Source organism: Malaclemys terrapin, chromosome 8, assembly GCF_027887155.1.
Source record: "Malaclemys terrapin pileata isolate rMalTer1 chromosome 8, rMalTer1.hap1, whole genome shotgun sequence".
Taxonomy (NCBI): Eukaryota; Metazoa; Chordata; order Testudines; family Emydidae; genus Malaclemys; species Malaclemys terrapin.
The window spans coordinates 15526987-15549863 of NC_071512.1; the positions used below are offsets into that span (position 1 = coordinate 15526987).

Here is a 22877-nt window from a genome sequence, read left to right on the forward strand (position 1 = left end):
GTCAGGCTGGCGGGTTTTGCCCTCTAAGATAAAAATGGCTGGGGATAAATAAAACAGAACGGAGCATGGATTTAAAATTAAGCAGAAATATCACATCTAAGAGCAAGTGATCTAAACTAAATAAAATAAATAAAAAGCCACTTTGTTTCTGGCTATAAAGTATTGGAAGAAGTTCCTTTCATGGCCTATCACTTAATCACTGCTGAATGATATAAAGTGTCCTGAGAAATAGCGTACTGTCTCCTTAGACCTCTCAGCTCAGGGACCAATAAACCAGAAGTTAAACATAGGTTTTCTTAATTTCTTTAGCAGTTGTATTGTTTCGTCTTATCTCCTGCAGACAGCTTCTTGGATCGCCAAGTGTGCCCATTTTCTAAAGTTATTGTCCTCAATCTCTACCATATCAGTAAATTTGCAGTTCAGTGGACTTCCAATGAATATAAACTTAGCAAACAGTGTTTAATAATTTATTAACTTTTCCCATTAAATGGTACATTCTCTAAGATGACAAACAATTTCCTGGTAGTTTTATTTACAGTCTTCAGGATGTTCTGTAAAACTCAATAATGATTACAGACTAAAACACACAACATACATATTTTCAAACATTTAAATAGAAGCACATTTTATTCAAAAGTAATTCTACACACTACTTTTTCCATAAAAATATAAAAAATAGTTTAATTACTATATTTTACCTAAACCAGGATATCTAAGAATTTTCTTTCACATATGATGCCCCCTCCCAAAAAAAGGGAACTCCATCAATAAGAAATTGAAAAGGAGACTGCATCACAAAATTAAATGACTAATGCCATCTGCTTAAATTCACCACAACAGCAAATTAGTTCTATTTAGCAACTTGCAAAAGACATCTTGCAGTATGCAGGGTTGTGATGTTTGTTTGGTGGAATTTTTGGCTAATATGCCTCTTCCATTTCTTTCACAAATGTGCACAAACTTGTCATGTAAAAATAATGGACTGAGCCAAATAATCATTTTATACTGCAAACTATAATGCCAGGTGCCATGTGCCCAACAAACGCAAATTGGCAATCTTACACTACACAATAATTTTGCAAAAATAGCAAAAGGGAAATATCTTCCTTTTGGGAACTATATTTAAAGGTGACTCATTTTTTCTTACTAAACTTCCAATGAAAATAGCTTTTTGTCCTTGCTTTGAAAATAATGTCTCAATTATATTTATGTTACTACCATTTCTCCAACTCATATTCTGTGTGGAAAGCTAAATGAGTTCGGGGGTTGGGGGGGGGGCGGGGAGGGAAGAACCACTATGGCCCCTCTCTTTTTAGGATACATTTAAATTTTATAAAAAAGGCACAAAGATGAAACTCCTAAGCAGCATTAGTTATTATGATTCACCCCTCTCCCCCCCCCGTAACCCTCGTCTTATTCCGATGCTACTGCTGCAAGAGACATTCTTTGTCTCAGAGAATGTTACAGTCCCATGAACTCAGGAAACAGGCAAAGTTGAAAAGACTAGCTAAAGCCTTTGTACAGTACAAACAGCATATGGATCTCTAACAAATTAGCACTAATAAAGGTTTTATGTTGCAATTAACCTTTGACCTGGAAATCTCAGGAAAAGTCATTTGAGAAAAGCTGAGCAAGAAAGTATAATATATTTCTCAGCAAAGGGATGGAAGTCATCCTCTGAGCAATACTGTGCATTCAGTTTAGCCAGATAATGGTAATGCTATTCGAATACTACGCAGCCACTGGTGTTAGAAGCTCTTATTCCTCTTCCTCCTTAACTAGTTTACAGGATTTTCTAAAACATAAATGACACTGCTGTAAACAGAGGGTCAGTATATGACATATACAGCACAATCTGAAACAAGAAGGTTTTGCTCTCTGGCATGTAAACATTAGGGTTACTGGACTTTAGGTCATATAAACAAATCTGATGACAGATTTTTAAACTAAAAAAGTAAAATTTCCCATTAAAGGATTAACCACAAAAATACTCTTTCAATAAGTCTCACTTGCCATGTAATACCTTTTTATGTCCTATGACCGAATATGTAAAACACTTAGAAAGTTTTAAACTGTAGAAATTTTAACCAGTTAAGCTGTTTGGCAATAATGTATTCAAAACCTCCTTAGAGAATGACATTATCGTTCGCTAATACCAGTCCTACATTGTCACCGAACATGGCACCACACTATTTCTTCTTCTTTTTCTTCGGTGGCTCATCATCAGAGCTGCTGTCTGTGCTGGTGCTGCTGCTACTGGAGGAACTAGAATCTGACTCGAAGTCTGAGGAAGAGGAAGAACTACTTGAAGATGGGGAGGATGAGGAAGTGGAGGAGCTTTCGTCACTGTCGCTGTCATCAGAAGAAGAGGAGGAAGAGGAATCTTCACTCTCGGATGAAGAATCAGTAGCTGAACTGATGCTGCTATTGCTGCTGGAACTGGTGACGCTCTTAGACCTGCAAGAAACATGAAAAGGACAGATGAGAGATTTTCTTCCCAGTACAGTGGTCACTGAACAGACCACTACAAAAAACAACGTTCATTACAGTCTTCCAGACGTGACTCTGTCTGAAGGTGGTATTTCCCCCGCTTTCTTGATTCTGTTTTGAACAAATACCCTTAAGCCATTTGAGTAATGGGACAGTATAATACATACTTCCCCATCGTAAAACAAAACAGAACTACAGGAGAAAAGGCAAAGGTTTGAAACTTGGTATGGGTATCATCCTTACTGAGGACTGGGGTCTTTGTTTGGTTAGAGTGGGAGAGAGAGAATAAAAGTTTTAAGTGATAGGAAAAAGTGACTGGACAACAACTAAGATTTTAGAAAAGCTTAATGAAGGTCTGTTCCTTTGCCATTATTGTACATGCTCCCTGGATGAAATTCTGGCCCCACTGAGGTCAATGAGAATTTTACTATTGACTTCAGTGGGACAGAATTTCACCCAAGGGATGCTGCTCCCAAGTTACTGATGGAGAAGGAATCCAACGTACCCACCACTACAGTAACATTTTGTGAGATGGAGATTTTAATAATCTCAGTGAAACTTTCAGAAAAAACAAATCCTTTAAAAATAGCATTATCAAGGGCCAGGAAAAACATGAATATGGGGGTAAATATCATGAAGTCCTGCACGGTCTGCCATTTTTCTGAATTCATATTCTGCAAACTCCAAGCTTTCATTTTGATTTTTAAAAATCAGTCGTTTTCCCATTAAGATGCAGCTACCACAGATGCGCTACCACTCCTAAGCAGTTTGAGGTTTTGGTATGGACAATGCTACTAAGTGCCAAAAATGAACAACACAGGTTTTCCAAAGATACCTCAGCCAAAAAACAAAGGTGTTAGCTCACCTTGCTCTCATTCCATTCAGTCAACTGAATGTCATCCCTAACTGGTACTATGTAAAGTGCTAGAAATATTAAGCATAGGTTCGCCTTTCTCCAGAAAAAAGGAAATTAAATGCAATCATAACATTAAAGGTGCTTCGCTGAAAATCACTAAGTCAGGAAATTCATAAGCTAAAGTTATAACAGCTACATTAACTCTGCCTCATTGTGCATCCACAGTTGTGTCAAATTGACATTCGTGGAGCCATGTGTTAGGATGTTCTGAGCCATTAACAACTTAATATACATCTGTTATCTGTATTTCCCTCCCCTCCCCCCCCCCAAACAGCTGTTTTTTCCATTGAGGGCAGTTTATTTACAGCTGCTCAGGAAGGAATCTCCAGAAAATAAGCTAATAGAAGCCACATCTTAAAGTGGTGTTCGGAATCATTAGGACGGATCACTACATAGGTAGTAGAGTGGGTACTTGCAGATAATGCCTAATAGCTATTCCCTTGATGGAAAGATTTTCGGGGAGAGGGCAAGGGCCAAGGATAGGAAGCAGAAAATCATCTACAATAGAACCTCAGAGTTACAAACATCAGAGTTACGAACTGACCAGTCAATCACACACCTCATTTGGAACCAGAATTATGCAATCAGACTGAAGCAGAGATGAGACCAAAAAAAAAAAGCAAATACAGTACAGCACTGTGTTAAACATAAACTACTAAAAAAATAAAGGGAAAACAGCATTTTTCTTCTGCATAGTAAAATTTCAAAGCTGTATTAAGTCAATGTTCAGTTGTAAACTTTTGAAAGAACAACCATAATGTTTTGTTCAGAGTTACGTAGAACCTCCATTCCCTAGGTGTTCGTAACTCTGAGGTTCTACTGTACTTGCTTTCAGAAGGTTACATAATATATAGTCTGTGGTTTGGTTACACAAGGGGGATGAATTGTTGGGACAGATGAAGAAATTTACTTCCTTGGAACAGGCAGAGATACACACATGGTTTAGGTAAAGCAAGAAAAGTAACGTTTAGATCATGCTCTAGACTTTTTTTTCATATTTTGTAACACAAGCTTTCTCACTGCCGTATGATGCTGTCTGCAGTATCTGAATAATTTTCTGCAGAAAAGGATTTAGGGGTTACAGTGGACGAGAAGCTGGGTATGAGTCAACAGTGTGCCCTTGTCGCCAAGAAGGCTAACGGCATTTTGGGCTGTATAAGTAGGGGCATTGTCAGCAGATTGAGGGACGTGATCATTCCCCTCTATTCGACATTGGTGAGGCCTCATCTGGAGTACCGTGTCCAGTTTTGGGCCCCACACTACAAGAAGGATGTGGAAAAATTGGAAAGAGTCCCGCGGAGGGCAACAAAAATGATTAGGGGGCTGGAACACATGACTTATGAGGAGAGGCTGAGGGAACTGGGATTGTTTAGTCTGCAGAAGAATGAGGGGGGATTTGATAGCTGCTTTCAACTACCTGAAAGGGGGTTCCAAAGAGGATGGATCTAGACTGTTCTCAGTGGTACCTGATGACAGAACAAGGAGTAATGGTCTCAAGTTGCAGTTGGGGAGGTTTAGGTTGGATATTAGGAAAAACTTTTTCACTAGGAGGGTGGTGAAGCACTGGAATGGGTTACCTAGGAAGGTAGTGGAATCTCTTTCCTTAGAGGTTTTTAAAGGTCAGGCTTGACAAAGCCCTGGCTGGGATGATTTAGTTGGGAATTGGTCCTGCTTTGAGCAGGGGATTGGACTAGATGACCTCCTGAGGTCCCTTCCAACCCTGATATTCTATGATTCTATGAATAGATGCATTGATTTTGAAATTCCATTTCAATAATATATCAATAAAATGAGTTTTTATATAAGGCAACCCGAATCAGATCTCTGATACTGCACACTAGATACAGATAAGTGCATCAGAATAAGCAGTAGACTCATGGATCAAAGGAGGCAGAATCAGCCAGAGTCAAAGATCAAGTGTCTTGGGGTTTGCAATCTACCTTCCAAAAGAGTGCCATGAGGGAGGTGGTAAGAGCTAGTGTGGGCACAAGAAAGCCCAAAGCAACCTAAAAGCTATGGGGCACAATTGCAGGAGTTTTGTCATTTCGTATTTTTCTGGTTAAGCCTGTAGCAATGCTACTGGAACCTTAACTTCTGCATCTCTTAACTTCAGGATTTTAAGTATACAACAACATGCTGAGTTGAGTATTTTTGTATTTAATTCTTCCTAATGCATAGTAAGTGTACGTGATGCTTTATAGGCAAATAAATGAATACTGTGGTTGGATCTGAGGAGGCCTATTACACGTGAGAAAACAATTCAAACCAAGAATGTGTAATGTTTTAAAGGTGATCTGCAAAGCAAAAAATATGGGTCTGTCAATGTAAAACTAAAGTCTAAAATCTTTTTGCCAAAATAAAAGGATGTCTTTAATAAAAAAACATTGCTTCTTCAGCTGAGCTGAGAGCTCACCAAGAAATCCACCAGTTAAACCAGCCAAAAAAATCTTACTGCGTTATAGGTGAAACCGGGTTATATCAAACTTGCTTTGATCCACCGAAGTGCACAGCCCTGCCCCCCCCCGGAGCGCTGCTTTACCGGGTTATATCCGAATTCATATTATATCGGGTCACGTTATATCTGGGTAGAGGTGTATATCATAAAGATGCAAAGAAAAGGGCACCTGACCAATATTTTAAAATCCTTTGCACGTCTCCTTTAAAGGAGGGATTTTGAGACAGAGGGCGTTTTCCGAAATGGAGCGTGGGTGGCTGTTCCAATCAGCAGAGCAGCAATAAAGGAGGCATTAAGCTAGAAGTGGGAGAAGACAGTTAGACCATATTTCCATTAGGGACTGTCACACAAAAATGTTGCTCGCAGATATGGAACACATGACAGCACCAATGGCAACTTTATAACAAAGTTCTATTCGTTTTTTATACTAACACAATAATTAAACTGGTCTAGCTGTGGGCTCCCAGCAGCGTTATCACTGCTTCATAAGACCCAGTTTTAGTGTCAATGATAGCTTTGTTTGGTTGGGTTTGGATTGGTTTTGTTTACAGTCGCTAGAAAAACTTTTAGAGGGAGATGGCAGTTCGGAATGGGGAAGAGACAAGGAACAGCAAGCTGGGGAGAAGGAACAATTATTAACTGGAAAACAGTAGTCAATTATTGCAGTTATTTGAAATACAAATAATGCCCTTCTAGCCAAAGGAAGGAATATTTTTTTCTACTAAAAGGAAGAGTATGTAGAGAAGGGAAGATCAAAGAGGAAAAAGTGAAGACAAAGAATTAGAAGGTGAAGGGGTTGGAGAAACTTCAAGTGCTCATAGCATGACTACTTAGAGGAGGCCAATGGTGACAAACAAAATCCTTCATTTGCAATTTCTACTTCCAGTATCTCACACACCCTCTTTCAAATTACCCTCTGCCACAGTGAGTGCAACATCATGCACTGGAACAGCTGCACTTTTAATCTTTTCCCACATACCTTTTTTTCTTGGTCTTCCTTTCTGCAGTACTTTCTCCAGTTCTAATTAAGGGGAGGGGAAAAACAATGGCTTTGATTAATGCAGTGGGAAAAATTAAGTAAACAGGTGCACAGTGGAGTTGAGGTTTATAATAGAAAATCATCATCCCACTGGCAGAAAAGTAAACAATGGGTTGTTATGACTGAAGTTCACTTGGCACATTCACTTTCAGCCATTTTTCAACCCAAGAGGAAGACATTCCCTATAACTTAAAAAAAGCTGTTGTATTTTACCCTTTTAAACATTTTTTTGTATTTGAGTATGCCATACTCTCAGTTACCTTCTGCTAAGGGTTCTCTACCTTAAAATGAAAGTGTCTCTGTCTTCTTTTCACACTGATAGTGTGAAAAGAAGATGTGTACAAGTTTTCTTTACCTAATATCTCAAATTATTAAAACTAAATTTTCAAAATCTAAATTAGTTTTCATCATTTATGCTCTTCATGAATTTCTCTCCTGTGCAATAGAAAGAAAACAAACAGTCCATTTTTATTATCATCATCTAACTATTTCACTTTCAGGTCCTCATGCATTCACACACTGATAGAAAGTTTGGGTTTCAAACACTGCAGGGAAATGCTTGTTTAACAAAATATTTTCCTTCGGAATTAAAAAGGAAATCCCATGGAGAGATTTCTGTTGGTCTTAACTTTTGAGAAAACCTTTCCACAAAGTAGCAGTATTAGGCCAAATTTGCCATGACTGTTCCCTTTTCAATTGATATGGTCATATCACCTTCTCAGCCAACTGCAGAAGTAAACCACACGAGGCCTCTATTTTGCATAGTATTTAAGCATGTAATTAATTCCATCCCTGTTCGGGGAGGTGCAGTGTCTGAGTGGTTAAGGTCCTCAGCTACAATCCTGAAGACCCTGGGTTTGAGTACCAAGTATCAGAGGGGTAGCTGTGTTAGTCTGTATCCACAAAAACGATGAGTCCGGTGGCACCTTAAAGACCAACAGATTTATTTGGGCATAAGCTTTCGTGGGTAAAAAACCCACTTCTTCAGATGCATGGAATTTGAGTGTCACTTGATTTCACACTGAAAGGTTACCTCTAATCACCCAACTGACCATCTTTGATGTGAAGCTGGCCTCATCACTCCCTTGTATGCTGTTGGCTATGAAACGGATATAACCACAGCAGCCCAATGAGCCATTGGCTCCAGAGAACTTTGACTTGACTAATCAGGAAAGCATTTAAGCATATGTTTAACTTTAAGCTTGTATTTACATCCCATTTGACATCCAATGGATTTAAGACCTTTCCAAAAAAGGGATTCTTTCCTTAATCAAGGCCTAATATTAGGAGCAAATTTAGATAAATAGAAGCAAAAACTGTTCCTGGTTTTTACAGTTCAGTTGCTCACATTTCACTTAAAAGATGAGCAGCACTGGATTTTAGAGAACAGAGCTCATCCATACAGTATCCGAAATAATGTTTTGGTTTTTTTTTTTAAAACATAATATTGTAATGAAATGGTACTAGGTAACATCAAGGAGAATGCAGACTTGCCTACCGTCACACAGACCTGCAATATGCTCATGCATTTTGCAGGTCTATGTGACAGAAGGCAAGGTGTCAAGCATTCCCGCACAACTGGTAAAAAGATATGGGTCTGTGTGCAAGAAGAGTGCTTTCCTCACATAATCCCCAGTTGCCATACAGAGAGTTCACTAAACTACAAACCAGGAGCTCACAAATTCTAATCCCAACTCTTTTACTAATTGTTCTCTCTATTTCTGTGCCCTCCACAACCTTCACTAATCAGGGCCTCCTGTGCCACCTTAGAGGAGGCACTTATTCATTCATTCATTTTACATCAGGCAAAGCTGCGAATAGAACCCTGGTCTCTAATTTGCCAAAATGCCTTTCAGAAGAAAGGGCCTAGATTATGTGTTAACCTAACCCATGATAACAGAGTGTGGATTCTTTGTCCCACTCTAGTGGCCAACCAAGACAGAAATTTATGAGTCTGCTACTGCCTCCATACTAATGTGTATTGTCCTGGAGCTCAAGTGGTAGAAACCCATACTTTTAAATCCAGAACTCCCAGGTTCAAGCTCTGCAGATGATCCAAACAGAGACACTATTACACTAGTCTATGCAATCTCTACTCTACCATACTCAGCTCCCAGAGCCAGCAATACAAATCAGGACTCTTCATACCCTACATTCACAAGCAGTTGTCTAACCCAGTAATAAAGTGTGCTGTCTCCCACTCTACAATCTGCTTCATAAGGGGGATAAACAGTAAGCTTTCCCCTATCAGTTATTCCTATAGTTGCCATGGTAGAGGACGATGGCATAGATCTGAAGATTGTGGGATCAAACCTGTGTTGTTGTATTATTGGTCTGCTGCTGCCCTATAGATAAACCAAGGTCTTAATTCTCTACAGATGCATGAGCATTAAATCCACACTCCTCCCCTACACAGAATCACACAGCTGGAATCTGTGCTGGTATGCAAATTAGTTACAAATATGAAAAATTAAGTAATTTGCATGTATCACACAGAGTTGCACAAAACTTGGCAGCTACTGGAATTAAACCTTTTAAGCCTCCATTTGGTACTGTACTTATATCATCATTCACTATGGAAAAGCCAGGGAGTCTGCCCTCAGGATGTTGAGGAGGTACTGCACGTCTCAGCTTTGTACTACATAAAACGTATTACATTTTTAAACAAGCGGTAATTCAGTTTTACACTTTTAGAATCCTACAGCAAATTTTTTAGAATTTTAGAAGCCTTTAAAATTCTTTTTCCATTGTCTTCATTAAGAACATTATTCGTAGTATTTAAAGTATATTTACATTTCATTCTTACGTCACTTCCCTTCCTCACCCCAGCTATTGTACAGTACTTGATGCCTAACAAGTAGGGACAAGGAAATATGTCCCAAATGTTGCATCAAAATTTGAATAAATTTTAGTGTCTAAAAGCACACAGTCATTATGTATTAGAGGGCTTCATAATCAGAATTATTACTTTGTACTGAAGTTCCTCAATTTTAGGTCACACAACCTCCATCTAGGTCAATAACTATTAACTAACTAGAAGGATCATAGTGCAAAATTATTTTCCCACATTACCTAGTCTTGGACAACCGGACTTGTTTGCCAGTGCAAGGCTATATTACATATATAGTTATTCCATTTAAAAAACTACATTTGTCAGAAAATGAAGATGTGAAGACTGACACAATGGCTTTAATTTTGGCCCTTTTAAATGTGTATTACTTTTACAACCATATTGTTCTACGTAGGTTTTTATATGGAATGTCCTAGATTTTTGTTGGGGTTTTTTTAAGAAAAGTCAAAAAAAACAAACAAACAAACAAAAAAAAAACAGTATGTACACAGGTCATAACATAAGTGAATCTCATTATGCTGTAATTATGCACACCAATCAAGTTTTTTAAAAAAAAACCCTCACACCCATCACATCCCCCTTTTCTCTAGAAAACAGATAATTATTTTAAAAAGTGCTTGTGCTAAAACGCATACCAAATTTCACTTTTATAATGCCAAACTATTTCCACATTAAACCTTTTAAAAAGAAATAGTTCAAAACATTTTTTTAATAATAAAAGTATTTTCCTCCACACTGCTCACGTTTTTAAAAATGGCCGAACCATTTTTCGCTCAGACTTTAAAAGAAAATTAACCCTTAGGTGGAGACCTTGTGTAACCCCCACACCTTCTGGGTGTGGTGTTCTGTCCCCTCCAGTGGCACCGAGACCACTTAGAGATTAATGAGGCTGCTACTGCCTTAGTTAAGGCTTTTAGCTCATGCAGTAGAGGCTCATGCATTAAGCTTCAGAGATCCCAGGTTCGATCCCCCCGCTGACAACTGGGATCTGTCCATGTTACACTTGCATAGAAAATTTCAGCCTCAAAAGAATAAAGATTCAGAAAGTCATAAGCAACTGACAAAGGGAAAAATAAAGTTAGAATGAAAATGCTTAAGAAACCTTAAATCCTTGGAAGCAGCAAAGAGTCCTGTGGCACCTTATAGACTAACAGACGTATAGGAGCATGAACTTTCGTGGGTGAATACCCACTTCTTCGGATGCATGGGTGGGTATTCACCCACGAAAGCTCATGCTCCAATACGTCTGTTAGTCTATAGGTGCCACAGGACTCTTTGCTGCTTTTACAGATCCAGACTAACACGGCTACCCCTTTGATACTTAAATCCTTGGGCTTCATTTGGCCAATGGCATTAAGCACTGTGTTGTCTAACCCTGCTTAAAACAAGTCTACACAACACAAGGTTCAACACATCAGCAGCCATTAGTTCTTGCCTATGCTAGTGTTCCTACCATTGCTACCGATAGTGAGTACCATTGCTATTCAGTATATGATAACAGCTAGGAGGATGATCGACATAAAAATTATATGAAATATCCCTTTATGTTCAACATTTTGGAAAGCTTCTCAGTTCATTAAATGACTTCATTTTCTCTCTGAAGGCACTTTTGATTAAAAGGGTGAAATGTTTTGAGTGCTGAATTCTTCTTCACTGGGAGAAACAACAAAATTCTATCTAGGGGCCACAAGAATTAAGTGAAATCACACTTCAGATTAAGGCAAAGTCCAATTTGGATATTTCTTCTTGGTTGCAGGTATCACCTGCCTAGGTGTCTCAGATGTCAAAACTGCAAAGCATGTAGTTCTTTTAATCCAATAAGATGTAGCCCCGATATTTCTAGGAATAAAAAATTGGCAATACATATGAATCCATATCTTGCTCCCCTATTTGCTTTTTATTCTTCAAACTAAAAACAAGGAAAAACCATGCTCCTGATACACTGTTAACATAGCACCTATGTTTTTGTTGGTGGACACATTTATGGTGAGACTATAAAAATGACACATCACATACTTTTGTAATTATGCTTATTGTCCCCACACTAGGAAAGATGTATACAAACTGTTTTCTAAGCCCCATGTAAACATGTAATAAGGTAAGTGGTCAAGATGTCCAGAAAACAATGGACCCATTACAAAAAGGCCCCATTACTTATTTTGACTTTATTCCAGTGACCCATTTTTGTTTAAAAAACCTGTTTGACCTAAGTTATAACAGGGAGATACCAAATAACCTGTGGATACTGTGGGATACAAATACACGTGTATATCCTCTGATGTACGTACAGCAACTATTAATGTTAATGGGAGTTACACATACAGACTGAAGAGAATGAACACAAAAACCAAGCAAAGAAAACTGACCATGCTACTATAATCTCCCAAACACAGTCTATACATACTTCTGCTAATGGTTTTTAAGCCTTAGACTGGCTGATCTTACCTTTGTTGCAACAATAGTCTGTTTTCTTTTTCTTTCAGAGCTTTCGCTAATTCCACTGTCCTTGATGGTCTGTGCAGATATTTTCTTTTCCCGGTACATTCATAGGTCCAATGTCCAAACTCTAAACACTTCTGACATCTCACATGCTGCTTGTTTGCCTCCCTACAAAAATACAGAATTTGCTTAAGAGCAGGTTTGTATTTAAAGTTGGGATATTTAAGCACAATCAACACTATCTATTGAAAATTACATGGTGCATTTTAGCATACCAGTCCTAAGACAAAGTATTTGTCTTGTTTAATTTGAGCTTTAACTGTCTGCCTGTATTTATTGGTGCTTTAGCTTTTCTCAAGTCAGAACAATCCTGCATTTCATTGGGGCAGACAAGCACATGCATATACCTGCATATAGTCAATGGCAGGGTTGGGTCCTTTGTGATTACTGGAATGTTCCTGTATCAGTTATTTATCAGAATGAACACAAAGACACTTTTCTATTCCAGAACTGGAGCTCTCAAGTCTCTTTCTGCTGAAGTGGTAAAGACTAAACTACACTTTGCTCTTGGTTGACACATTGGCAAATGGTGTGTGGCCAGCATTTTAGACTAATAACTCCTATTGGTTGGTCTCTCTTTCAATCTTTCCTCACTCTGCTTGGAGTTCATAATTTCCCATTCCCTTCAGAATTTAAAATTCATAAGCAACTATTAAAGAGTTTGAAGAAAAGTGGAAGTGGAGCAATTCTTAAGTTTCAGCCAGTGAACAAAGGTAATTCAATTATTGAAAACACAATTCTTGTCCCAAACTATCAAATATTTTGGCAGCATGTTTTATATTCCTGCACCAACAGCGGGCAATATGGTTACATAAACATAGATAAATGTTAGTAAATTGTACCCGATGTTACAATCTCCGAAGAATTTGCACCTGCCTCCATAGTTTTTTCAAACAAGCACCTACAAACCTGTTCCTATCCATTGAGTCAGTTAGTTGCAATATTTTGGGCAGCCTAATTTTCAAATCATGGGAGTGTAGTGATTAGAGGCAGAACAGAATGTCAGACTAAATAGGACACTGTGTTCCTTGTGGGAAATTAAAGAGCGATCCTACAATTTCAGCAGCCAGTTAATGACTGCTATCACAAAAGATGCAACTGAGGCATGTGAAGTTCGAAGGTAACATTTTACTCTGTCCATCCCAAGTATAACCTGACTCTGACTTTCCTGCGTGCATAATTCACTAGAGTTAGCCATGCAAAATTTTACTCACCTGCTTCCTGAGAAGGTGTAAACTATTAATTTTTCACCATCGTCACAGTAAACATGGGTGAATAATTTTGAGCCCACATTGGTAAATAGTCAGAGAGTTTTGCAATACTTTGCTAGAAATCACAGAGGGAAAAAACTTCCTTTCAGTTTAATATGGGTTAAAGGAGACTCTGATGATATACTCATCCTGAAGAAGTGAGTTCCCACTAACAACTTTTCACTGACACAGGAAGGGAGCTAAAGTTGTTTCCTCTGTTTTATTTTTCCCTCCCACTCCTCATTAATTTCTTTATCTTTAAAATAAAATATTTAGCACTTTTACTTTGATTCATATTTACACTCCCGAGAGGTAGGTATTAGTCTCCTTTTACAAATGAGGAAATTAAAGCAGAGATATTAAGTGACTCACCCAAGGTCACATCACAAATTGGTGCCAGAGCCAAGATTAAAAAATAGGATTTTCTGACTCCCAGTCTTCTGCTCAATTTATTGCACCAAGCTGCCTTTCAACTCTGCCTTTTACCCCCTTCCCTCAACTGAAAGACTCACTTCAGAAAGTTCAGTCCATTCAGAGCCACTCAACAGCCACATACTACTAGAAAGAGGAAAATTCCTAACTGCATATTTAGCATTTAGACACAGTGAATAGGAGGAGGATAGGAGGAAGGAGGAGAGAGAGGCTATTAGCATTGATGGATGTTTTGGTTTGGTGTGAAACTATGAGTCACCTACTGCGGTACAGAAGAATGGCATGGTTCACTGGCCTTTGTCATCACTTACTCAGGCTCCCAGGTCTATCAAGTTTCTAATAGTCATCCTGTCTATAACATCCAACACCTTTTCGAGACTAAACTTCTCTGGCTTCTTGTAGTAGCCCTAAGGAGAAATGGTGCTAATTTAGATTCAATAGGGAACAAATAAGACTCACAATTAATTGCACACAATTAACTTTGAGAATTTAATTTCAGTAGGGAACAGTACTTTTAGTAAGTAGGCTGAACAAGATTCTAGGGCTACTGAAAGTTTTTTAAAGTTTTATTTTCTCAAGCTCCATTTCTAGACTCCACCGAGAGAATGTCTGTGAATACTGAACTGCCTTGAGACACATGTTGCACTCAATGGTCAGCCCCCCATTAGTCTACTAATATAACTCTACTTCAAATTTTACAAAGGTTAAAAAAATAACTGAGGGCTAACTAGGTGTATTTAGACTACCGAATACATGGCGTTGTAAACAAAATGAGGCCCCAAACAGCCAGTAAACCGTCACTGATATTTTATGTGGTGGATGGCACTTAATAGACAAATATTAAAAAAGATCTTTGCTATTAAAACTTTACCGTATAGGTTTGGATGTAACATAAAAACCTTGCATGTGCTGGAGGGGTATCCAAACTAATTGAAAGATACTGCTTCCAGCCCCCACTAAGAAGAGGGGCTGAAACACCTATATACTGTAGCAATATATGTTTTACTAGACATGCTTAGAGATAGATGAAGATTCTTATGCCGCCGGCCTATTCCTCCATGGAGATTAGTAGAAAAGGAAGATTTTTCTGCTGCATCAACTCCCTGCCAACTCCTACAGAAATCAGCCTTGTCTCAACTGAAGCTCAAAGGAGGAGGAAGTTTGGTACACTGAATCCAGGGTTTTTTTGGTCAATGTAGTCAATCTCCAAGAGGAGGTAACTAGGTTGACGGAAGAATTCTTTTATCAATGTAACCGCATCTACACTGGGGGTTAGGTTGACCTAACTCAGGGGTCGGCAACGTTCAGCACGCGGCTCGCCAGGGTAAGCACCCTGGCGGGCCGGGCCAGTTTGTTTACCTGCTGACGCAGCAGGTTCTGCCGATCGCGGCCCCCACTGGCCACGGTTCACCGTCCCGGGCCAATGGGGGCGACGAGAAGCGGCGCGGGCGAGCGATGTGCTGGCCACAGCTTCTCGCCGCCCCCATTGGCCCGGGACGGTGAACCGCGGCCAGTGGGGGCCGCGATCGGCCGAACCTGCTGCGTCAGCAGGTAAATAAAACTGGCCCGGCCCGCCAGGGTGCTTACCCTGGCGAGCCGCGTGCCGAACGTTGCCGACCCCTAACCTAACTAAAGATGCAAAACTTTTCACAGACCTGAGCGACATAGCTAGGTTGATCTAAATTTTTAAGCAAAACCAGGCCTTAGACTTCTGGCTCTGCCACAGATGCCATACGTGAGCAGAACTAGCACAGTTCCTCCACTTAATGAACACGCAAACACAAACAAACATTCAGCTTTTGGTGCCAACTCAAACCAGCACATATCTTCTCTACTGGAAAACACTAGAAAACTAGATAGTACAACCAAACAAAAACATACCATCACTTCCAAGTCCCAACACCACTCATCTCCTGACCAAAAAAGCAGACAATTCCACCCAAACCAAAATAAAATCTAAATCTAAAAGCAGTCTAATCAACGAGGGGGAAAAAGATCAAACAAACTAGACTGCTACAGATTTCTAAGCACAGCCCTAACAGCAAATCTCATACAAGTGAAATGGACAAGACTAAGGCCTTGTCTACACTACTAAGTTTTGTCGACAAAAGGCAGCCCAAAACAGAGCATAGAAGACATGTTCCAGGGGGTATCGCACTTCTCCAATGCAGAGAAAAGGGAATGCAAGGAGTGGAGGGAAGCCGAAAGGCAGGACAGAAAAGAAAATCAGAAGTTTGTTATGGATGCTTCTGAGCAGATGTTTAAAGTCATGGAGGAGCAAACGCAGATGCTGAAGTCCTTAATAATGCTGCAGACTGAGCAGATGCATGCATGCCCTCCCCTGCAGCACATTCAGAACCTTTTTCCATGCACCCCTCCCCAAACTCCACCAGCACAGTCCTTTCTGCTTTCCTGGACTTCTCAGTTTCCCCTTCACTCCACTCCCTCTGACAACTTTAAAAACGATAGCTGGACCTACACACAGCTCTGAACGTCTGCCCTTCCCTGGTACCTCCTTCCCCACCAAGCATCTTTGTGTGAGTGTGTGTCGTTTCTTGTGCAATAAAAGCAAGTTTTTGAACAGTAACTCATCTTTATTTGTTTCCTACAAATTGAGATAGCAGGCACTACCAGTACATACACAGGCATTTTAACCATTTGCTTACTAGAATGTAATACCCAAAATGTCACCATTGCTTCCTAGGAAAACTACATGTAAATGTAACATTGCAGCACCAATCACAGAGATACACATTATTGGTTCTCATTTTCAAAGTGTTGCCTCAAAGCTTCCCTGATTCAAATTACCCAACTCTGGGCCCTTCTGACAGCTCAAAATCAGCAGCCAAGCAGTCTGCCTCAACACTCCACCTCTAAGCAAACCTTTCACCCTTCGCTTCACAAAGATTATGCAATACATTAAATAAATTAATGAAGAATATCCTATCTCTTAAAATGGACCTTGAAAGTCATCGAGTCCAGCCCCCTGCCTTCACTAGCAGGCCCACGTACTGATTTTGCCCCAGATCCCTAAGTGGCCCCCTCAAGGATTGAACTCACAACCCTGAGTTTAGGAGGCCAATGCTCAAACCACTGAGCTATCCCTCCCCCCATGTAGTTATGCCTATAGAAATATTATCCTCATTGAGGTCTAACCTGCCATAAAAGCATTGCCAGCGCTTCTTTAATCTGCCAGAGGCACATCCCACAGTCATCCGGCACCTACTCAGCCTGTTGTTGAACCGCTCCTTACTGCTGTCCAGGTTTCCTGTGTAAGGTTTCATGAGCCATGGCTGTAAGGGGTACGCCGGGTCTCCCAGGATCACTATGGGCATTTCAATATCCCCCACTGTAATCTTCTGGTCTGGAAAGAAAGTCCCCGCTTGTAGCTTTCTATACCGGCCGGTGTTCCTGACGATGCGTGTGTCATGCACCTTCCTCGACCACCCCATGTTGATGTCAGTGAAACGCCCATGGTGATCCCCAAGCGCCTGCAACACCATGGAGAAGTACCCTTTCCTATTGATGTACTCCATTGCAAAGTGGTCTGGTGCCAAAATTGGAACGGGTGTGCCACTTAGCACCCCTCCAGTTAGGGAAACCCATTTCTGCAAAGCCGTCCACTATTTCACACATATTTCCCAGAGTCACGGTCCTTCGTAGTAGGATGCGATTAATTGCCCTGCACACTTGCATTAATGCAGCCCCAACAGTTGACTTTCTGATTCCAAATTGATTCGCAACCAACCAGTAGCAGTCTGGAGTTGCCAGCTTTCACATGATTGCCACACACTTCTCTACCAATAGGGCAGCTCTCATTCTGGTGTCCTTGCACCACAGTGCTGGGGAGAGCTCCGCACATAGTTCCAGGAAGGTGGCTTTCCGCATCCAAAAGTTCTGTAGCCACTGCTTGTCATCCCACACCTGTATGACAATACGATCCCACCATTCAGTGCTTGTTTCCTGAGCCCAAAAGCAATGGTCCACCCTCTGCAGCTGTTCTGTGAATGCCAAAAGCAATCTAAAGTTGCTCCTATGCATATCACACAGCATGTCAGGCAACTGGGAGTCTTCTTCAGTTAGGAACGTCACAATTAACTGCACTGCCATCCGCGATGTCTTCATGACAGTTATCAGAGCATAAGAGAGCAGTGCGGGATCCATCTCTTCTCACAAAGATGCCGGGGTGCACAGCAAAGAAGGGCCATTAAAAATTCCATGAAAGAAAGCCAGAAGCCCATGGAATGCTGGGACAGAAAGCAATGCATCACAGGACATTGAGCCCGGTCCCAAGATGTGCCACGATCTGCTCCACCTTCCCACAAGACCTAGTGGCAGAAGGTGTCGAGCTGGACTGTGGGATACGTACCCACAGTGCACTGCTCACACTGTTGATGCCAGTGCCCCAAGTGTGGATGCGCTCTGCTGAAAGAGGGAGTGAGTGTGAACATGCAATACCGATTTTTATTATAGCGCTTTTTGTGTGTCGACATAACTTTTGTTGACAAAACTCTGTACTGTAGACAAGGCCTAAGGCAAGCTCATACTGAACATGGGATCAGTGACTATAAACTATAAATGGAAGCTAGGGGATAAGTAGCACAATGCAAAACACATATAACCAATATGTAAAAGGAAAAGTTGAAATGGAGAAACTGTTCCAAAATGAAAGGGAAATAATTATTCCATAAATCATTAGAAATTATTAAACTTTCCACTGAAAAGTAAGAAAACTATGTAATCCTGGAAAAAGAAAGAAATGCAAGAACACTATCCAGCCCCATTAATCACATCTGAAACAGACAAATATGACAAATAATTACAGGGAACAAACTCCCACAAACTACAGTGAAATCCTAAACAGTCGTTTGATGTACTTTATCTACTGGTACCCTAGGCTTATCTTTAGCTCACTTGGCTTGAAAGGCTATAAAAGCACCTAACAACAACAATTCATTTGAAATTACTTTGGCCAAGTTACTTTAAGGTGACCTGCATAACTTAAAAACAAAAATGTAGGCTTATGCTTTTTTCTGTGCACTTCTGTAGATGTGTTAATAAAAGAGACCTGACGTGATTCTTTTCTGCCTTTCTTTTGATAAAATTTAAAATATTGTGTTTTCTCCTGGTTTACTTGTGGACCTCATGAATCTCCCAGCGGTGTGTATTGTGAGTTCTCACACCTTAACTGAAAGGTGGGGGTGTTGAACTTTTAACATTTTGTGGAAAGAATGCCATAATTAATTAATTAGACATTGGTGTTAACAACTACTCAAAACAATCGGACTAAAACATCCTTCCTCTCTCAGTCATTCAGCTTTCATTCTTGACTATTGTAATACCATCATTTCACTAGTTCTTCGATCACCATACTCTGCCAAGACACACAAGATCTGAATTTCTGGTGTAAAGAACAAGCAGAATATTTTCTGAACCTTTGAAACGGGGGAGAAAAAAAGCCCATTTAACCTCTTTGTTTATCAGGGGGCTGATCTGTAATGGTACTTAACTATCTCACGCTGATAGTGAAACTCTTAGTTTGTTAACATTTGTAAAGAGCTTTGAAATCCTCAGATGCAAGGAACTAGAGAGGTGAAGAGTATTTATTATTCCTATAACGGCCTGTACCATGGTTCACTTTTAATCTTCCAAACTATATTATAGAATTTGTTTTTAAGAATCAGGGAGCAGCAGGCCTGTCCCAGTTCACAGACAGGGTAGAATTAGCTCTTTCTGAGAGAAAGTACTTCATTATCCACTCCAACGAAAGATTTACAACTTAACTTTAAAAGAAGAAAAATCTGCTCTCATGCTGCGGCCCTTTACCCGTGGGACTGTCCCCCTATGGGGGAGGGAGGGCTACTCTCCAGTGCTGCAAGGTGCACGTCAGACACCTGAGGAGCTGTGGAGATGAAGGGTCCTGTACACATGCAATGCATTATCTACTGCCCCTCACCACCGCCTATCCCACGGCCCCTGGCGTACGTGACTGGGCTGGCCAGCCACCACTACCCGCCCCCCTCCCGAAGGACTTGCTCCACACCCAACTTGCAGGCTCTCCGGGATGGGTGAAGGAAGCGATTCTCCTCCCCACGCACCACCCGAGGGGCCCAGGCACACGGGCATCACCGACTCCACCGGGACTCCCCGCCGAGGCGCCCCCTCCCAGGAGAGCCCACGTCTCTGAGGCTTCCCCTCCAAGACAACCCTCCTCTCCCCTGCCCACGGGACCCCGCTCCTCTCGGGCTACCACATGAGAACAAGCCCCTCGGGGATCCGCTGTCACCGGGGACCCTCCCTTAGCCCCCGGCCCGGCGCACTCACGCCTGCCGCCGAGCGATGAGTCGGTGCATGGGAGTCGCCATCTTAGCCCCTGACCGGAAAGTGAGGGGAGCCGACGACAGGCCACCGCGCTGCATGATGGGCAATTCCGCCCTCCTCCTCCTTCCCCATTGGGGGAGAAGCCGGCAGCTGCCTGCCACAAAGAGCCAGGCGCCAGGCGGCTAGAGCGGACGCGCGTTGGGGCCCGTCATCCACCACAGCTCTACTCCTCCGGGGGTGGGGGGAGGCCTACCTATTGGCTGGTGCTGCTCCCTGCCGTTCCACTGGTGCGCTCAGCTGCTGCCCAGTCTCCTTCTCCCCCGGGGCCTCTCGCCCTTCCTTGGGCCATGTGCATGACTGCCCCCCGGGCAGGCCATCCCCCTCTTACCCACCTGTACCCACAGTGCATAGGCACCAGTTGCCGTCTCTCGTTTCGGTCTTGTGCTGGTCTCTTCACACTTCTGAGTGTCACATTGATGGATTTAGGTTTCAGAGTGGTAGCTGTGTTAGTCTGTATCAGCAAAAAGAACGAGTAGTTCTTGTGGCACCTTGGAGACTAACAAATTTATTTGGGCATAAGCTTTCGTGGGCTAAAACCCACTTCATCAGATTCATGCAGTGGAAATTACAGTAGGAAGATATATATATACACAGAGAACATGAAAAAATGGGGGTTGCATACCAACTCTAACAAGACTAATCAATTAAGATGGGCTATTATCAGCAGGAGAAAAAAAACTTTTGTCGTGATCATCAAGATGGCCCATTTCAAACAGTTGACAAGGAGTAACAGTAGGGGGAAAATTAGCATGGGGAAATAGTTTTTAGTTTGTGTAATGACCCATCTACTCCCAGTCTTTATTCAAGCCTAATTTAATGGTGTCCTGTTTGCAAATTAATTCCAATTCTGCAGTTTCTTGTTGGAGTCTGTTTTTGATGTCAGCGACCACACAACAAAAACACTAACCCAGGAATCCATCCTTGCAACAAAGCCCGTTGCCAGCTCTGTCCACATATCTATTCAAGGGACACCATCAAAAGATATAATCACATCAGCCACAGCATTAGGGGCATTCACCTGCACATCTACCAATTTGCTATATGCCAGCAATGCCCCTCTGCCATGTACATTGGCCAAACCGGACAGTCTCTATGCAAAAAAATAAATGGACACAAATCAGACGTCAAGAGTTATAACATTCAAAAACCAGTTGGAGAACACTTCAACCTCCCTGGACACTCAATTACAGACCTAAAAGTCACAATTCTTCAACAACAACAACAACAACAACAAACTTCAAAAACATAAAATTCACTGCAAACTGTTGGCTGATGTTGTCACCATCTCAGATTGTGCTTTTGGCATTATCATACAGATCCTTGATTAGTCTAATTATTTTTGCTGGTGTTCCTTAATATGCCCTAATTCTTCAAAGACTGTCTCTGTGTATGCTGTCAAAAGCCATCTGCAAGTCCGTAAAAATTACCATGAGAGGTGCTTGCCACTCCACACTTTGTTTTATAACGTGTCTGAGAACAATATGATCTGCACATGATTCCATGGTTTAAATCCTAAATGGTCAAAGTTCATTTCACTCTGGGCCTTCATAAACCCACACAGGGGGCCCCAGGTATCAGCCAGGTATGTTCTCCATTGAGGCCTGATCCCTATACACAACTCCTTCCTCTTGTTAATTACATTTTCCTCATGGTGAACACTTCCCCCAATGGGGTTGCCCCATCTTGGCCCTTCTCACAAGCCCATATTTCCTTCTGTCTTCCCCTTCTTTTCTGGGGAAGATTATTTTGGCCCACAGGGTTCGGTTAGACCCATTATTGCCTCCCAGACACTCTCATTTCAGGGAACTGCTGAACTGAGTGAGTTTGTAGTGGTAGAGCTGATTCTTTCCTGGATTAGTTTGGATGGAACACTGATTAGAGAGAGGAAAAAATCCTTCATCACAAGAATGATAAACTTAAATGGCTTTAAAACTTCAATAATCCCAAAGGAGCTGAGGTTCCCTGGAATTTGGGATTTCTAGTGCTTAGATACCACAGTGATAGACACTATAGACAAACCAAAAATAGATACATTGTCCCCATTTTATTAAGGTCATGTTGCTTGCCACTCCATACTTTGTTTGATTCCTGCTGTGTTCAGGGAAACAGGACTTTGTAAATAAATAGGATTGCATCAAACATACATCTGACTCCATCACCAGTTCTTAACTTGGATAACTGCTCAGGTCATAAGGTGTAACAACTGGTCTTGTTTACCAGTTCATGTTCTGACTGTGTCCTTGGCTTGGCCACAGAGTTCCTATGTGATGCTAGGCAGTTACATAAACCAGTGTTACCACTTTGTGTTTTTGTTGCTATATTAGGCTCTAGAGATACTGTCAATATAAATGTATATAACACATTTCACACATACTCACATGCTATATTTTGGACAAAGAAGTACCCTTCCTGTGGGTTGCTGGGTTTTCTTAGGTTGGTTATATTTTTAAATATATACAACTAATATAGGAACGCATCGCAACTCTGAGCCAATCCAGTGTTCTGTTTGTGTGCAGATTAAATCTACCAATAAGAACTCTTGACACACATACAAGCCCTTCACT

At 41.1% G+C, this 22877-nt stretch overlaps 1 protein-coding gene across 3 annotated transcripts; it reads right to left on the minus strand.

Annotated features, from left to right (window-relative positions):
* Nucleotides 1-453: 453 nt before the first annotated feature.
* Nucleotides 454-20674, minus strand: ZCCHC10 (zinc finger CCHC-type containing 10). 3 transcript variants are annotated; one of them, XM_054037950.1, is made up of 4 exons: nucleotides 20646-20674; nucleotides 12197-12358; nucleotides 6841-6882; nucleotides 454-2457 (listed from the first exon to the last, which is right to left on the minus strand). In XM_054037950.1, the coding sequence occupies exons 1-4, from the start codon at nucleotides 20660-20662 to the stop codon at nucleotides 2190-2192; spliced, it is 489 nt and encodes a 162-aa protein (XP_053893925.1). In that variant the 5' UTR covers nucleotides 20663-20674; the 3' UTR covers nucleotides 454-2189. The 3 variants fall into 3 exon arrangements, with proteins under 3 accessions (XP_053893925.1, XP_053893924.1, XP_053893926.1); XM_054037949.1 differs by lacking the exon at nucleotides 20646-20674 and adding an exon at nucleotides 20257-20339; XM_054037951.1 differs by lacking the exons at nucleotides 6841-6882; nucleotides 20646-20674 and adding an exon at nucleotides 20257-20315.
* Nucleotides 20675-22877: the final 2203 nt, after the last annotated feature.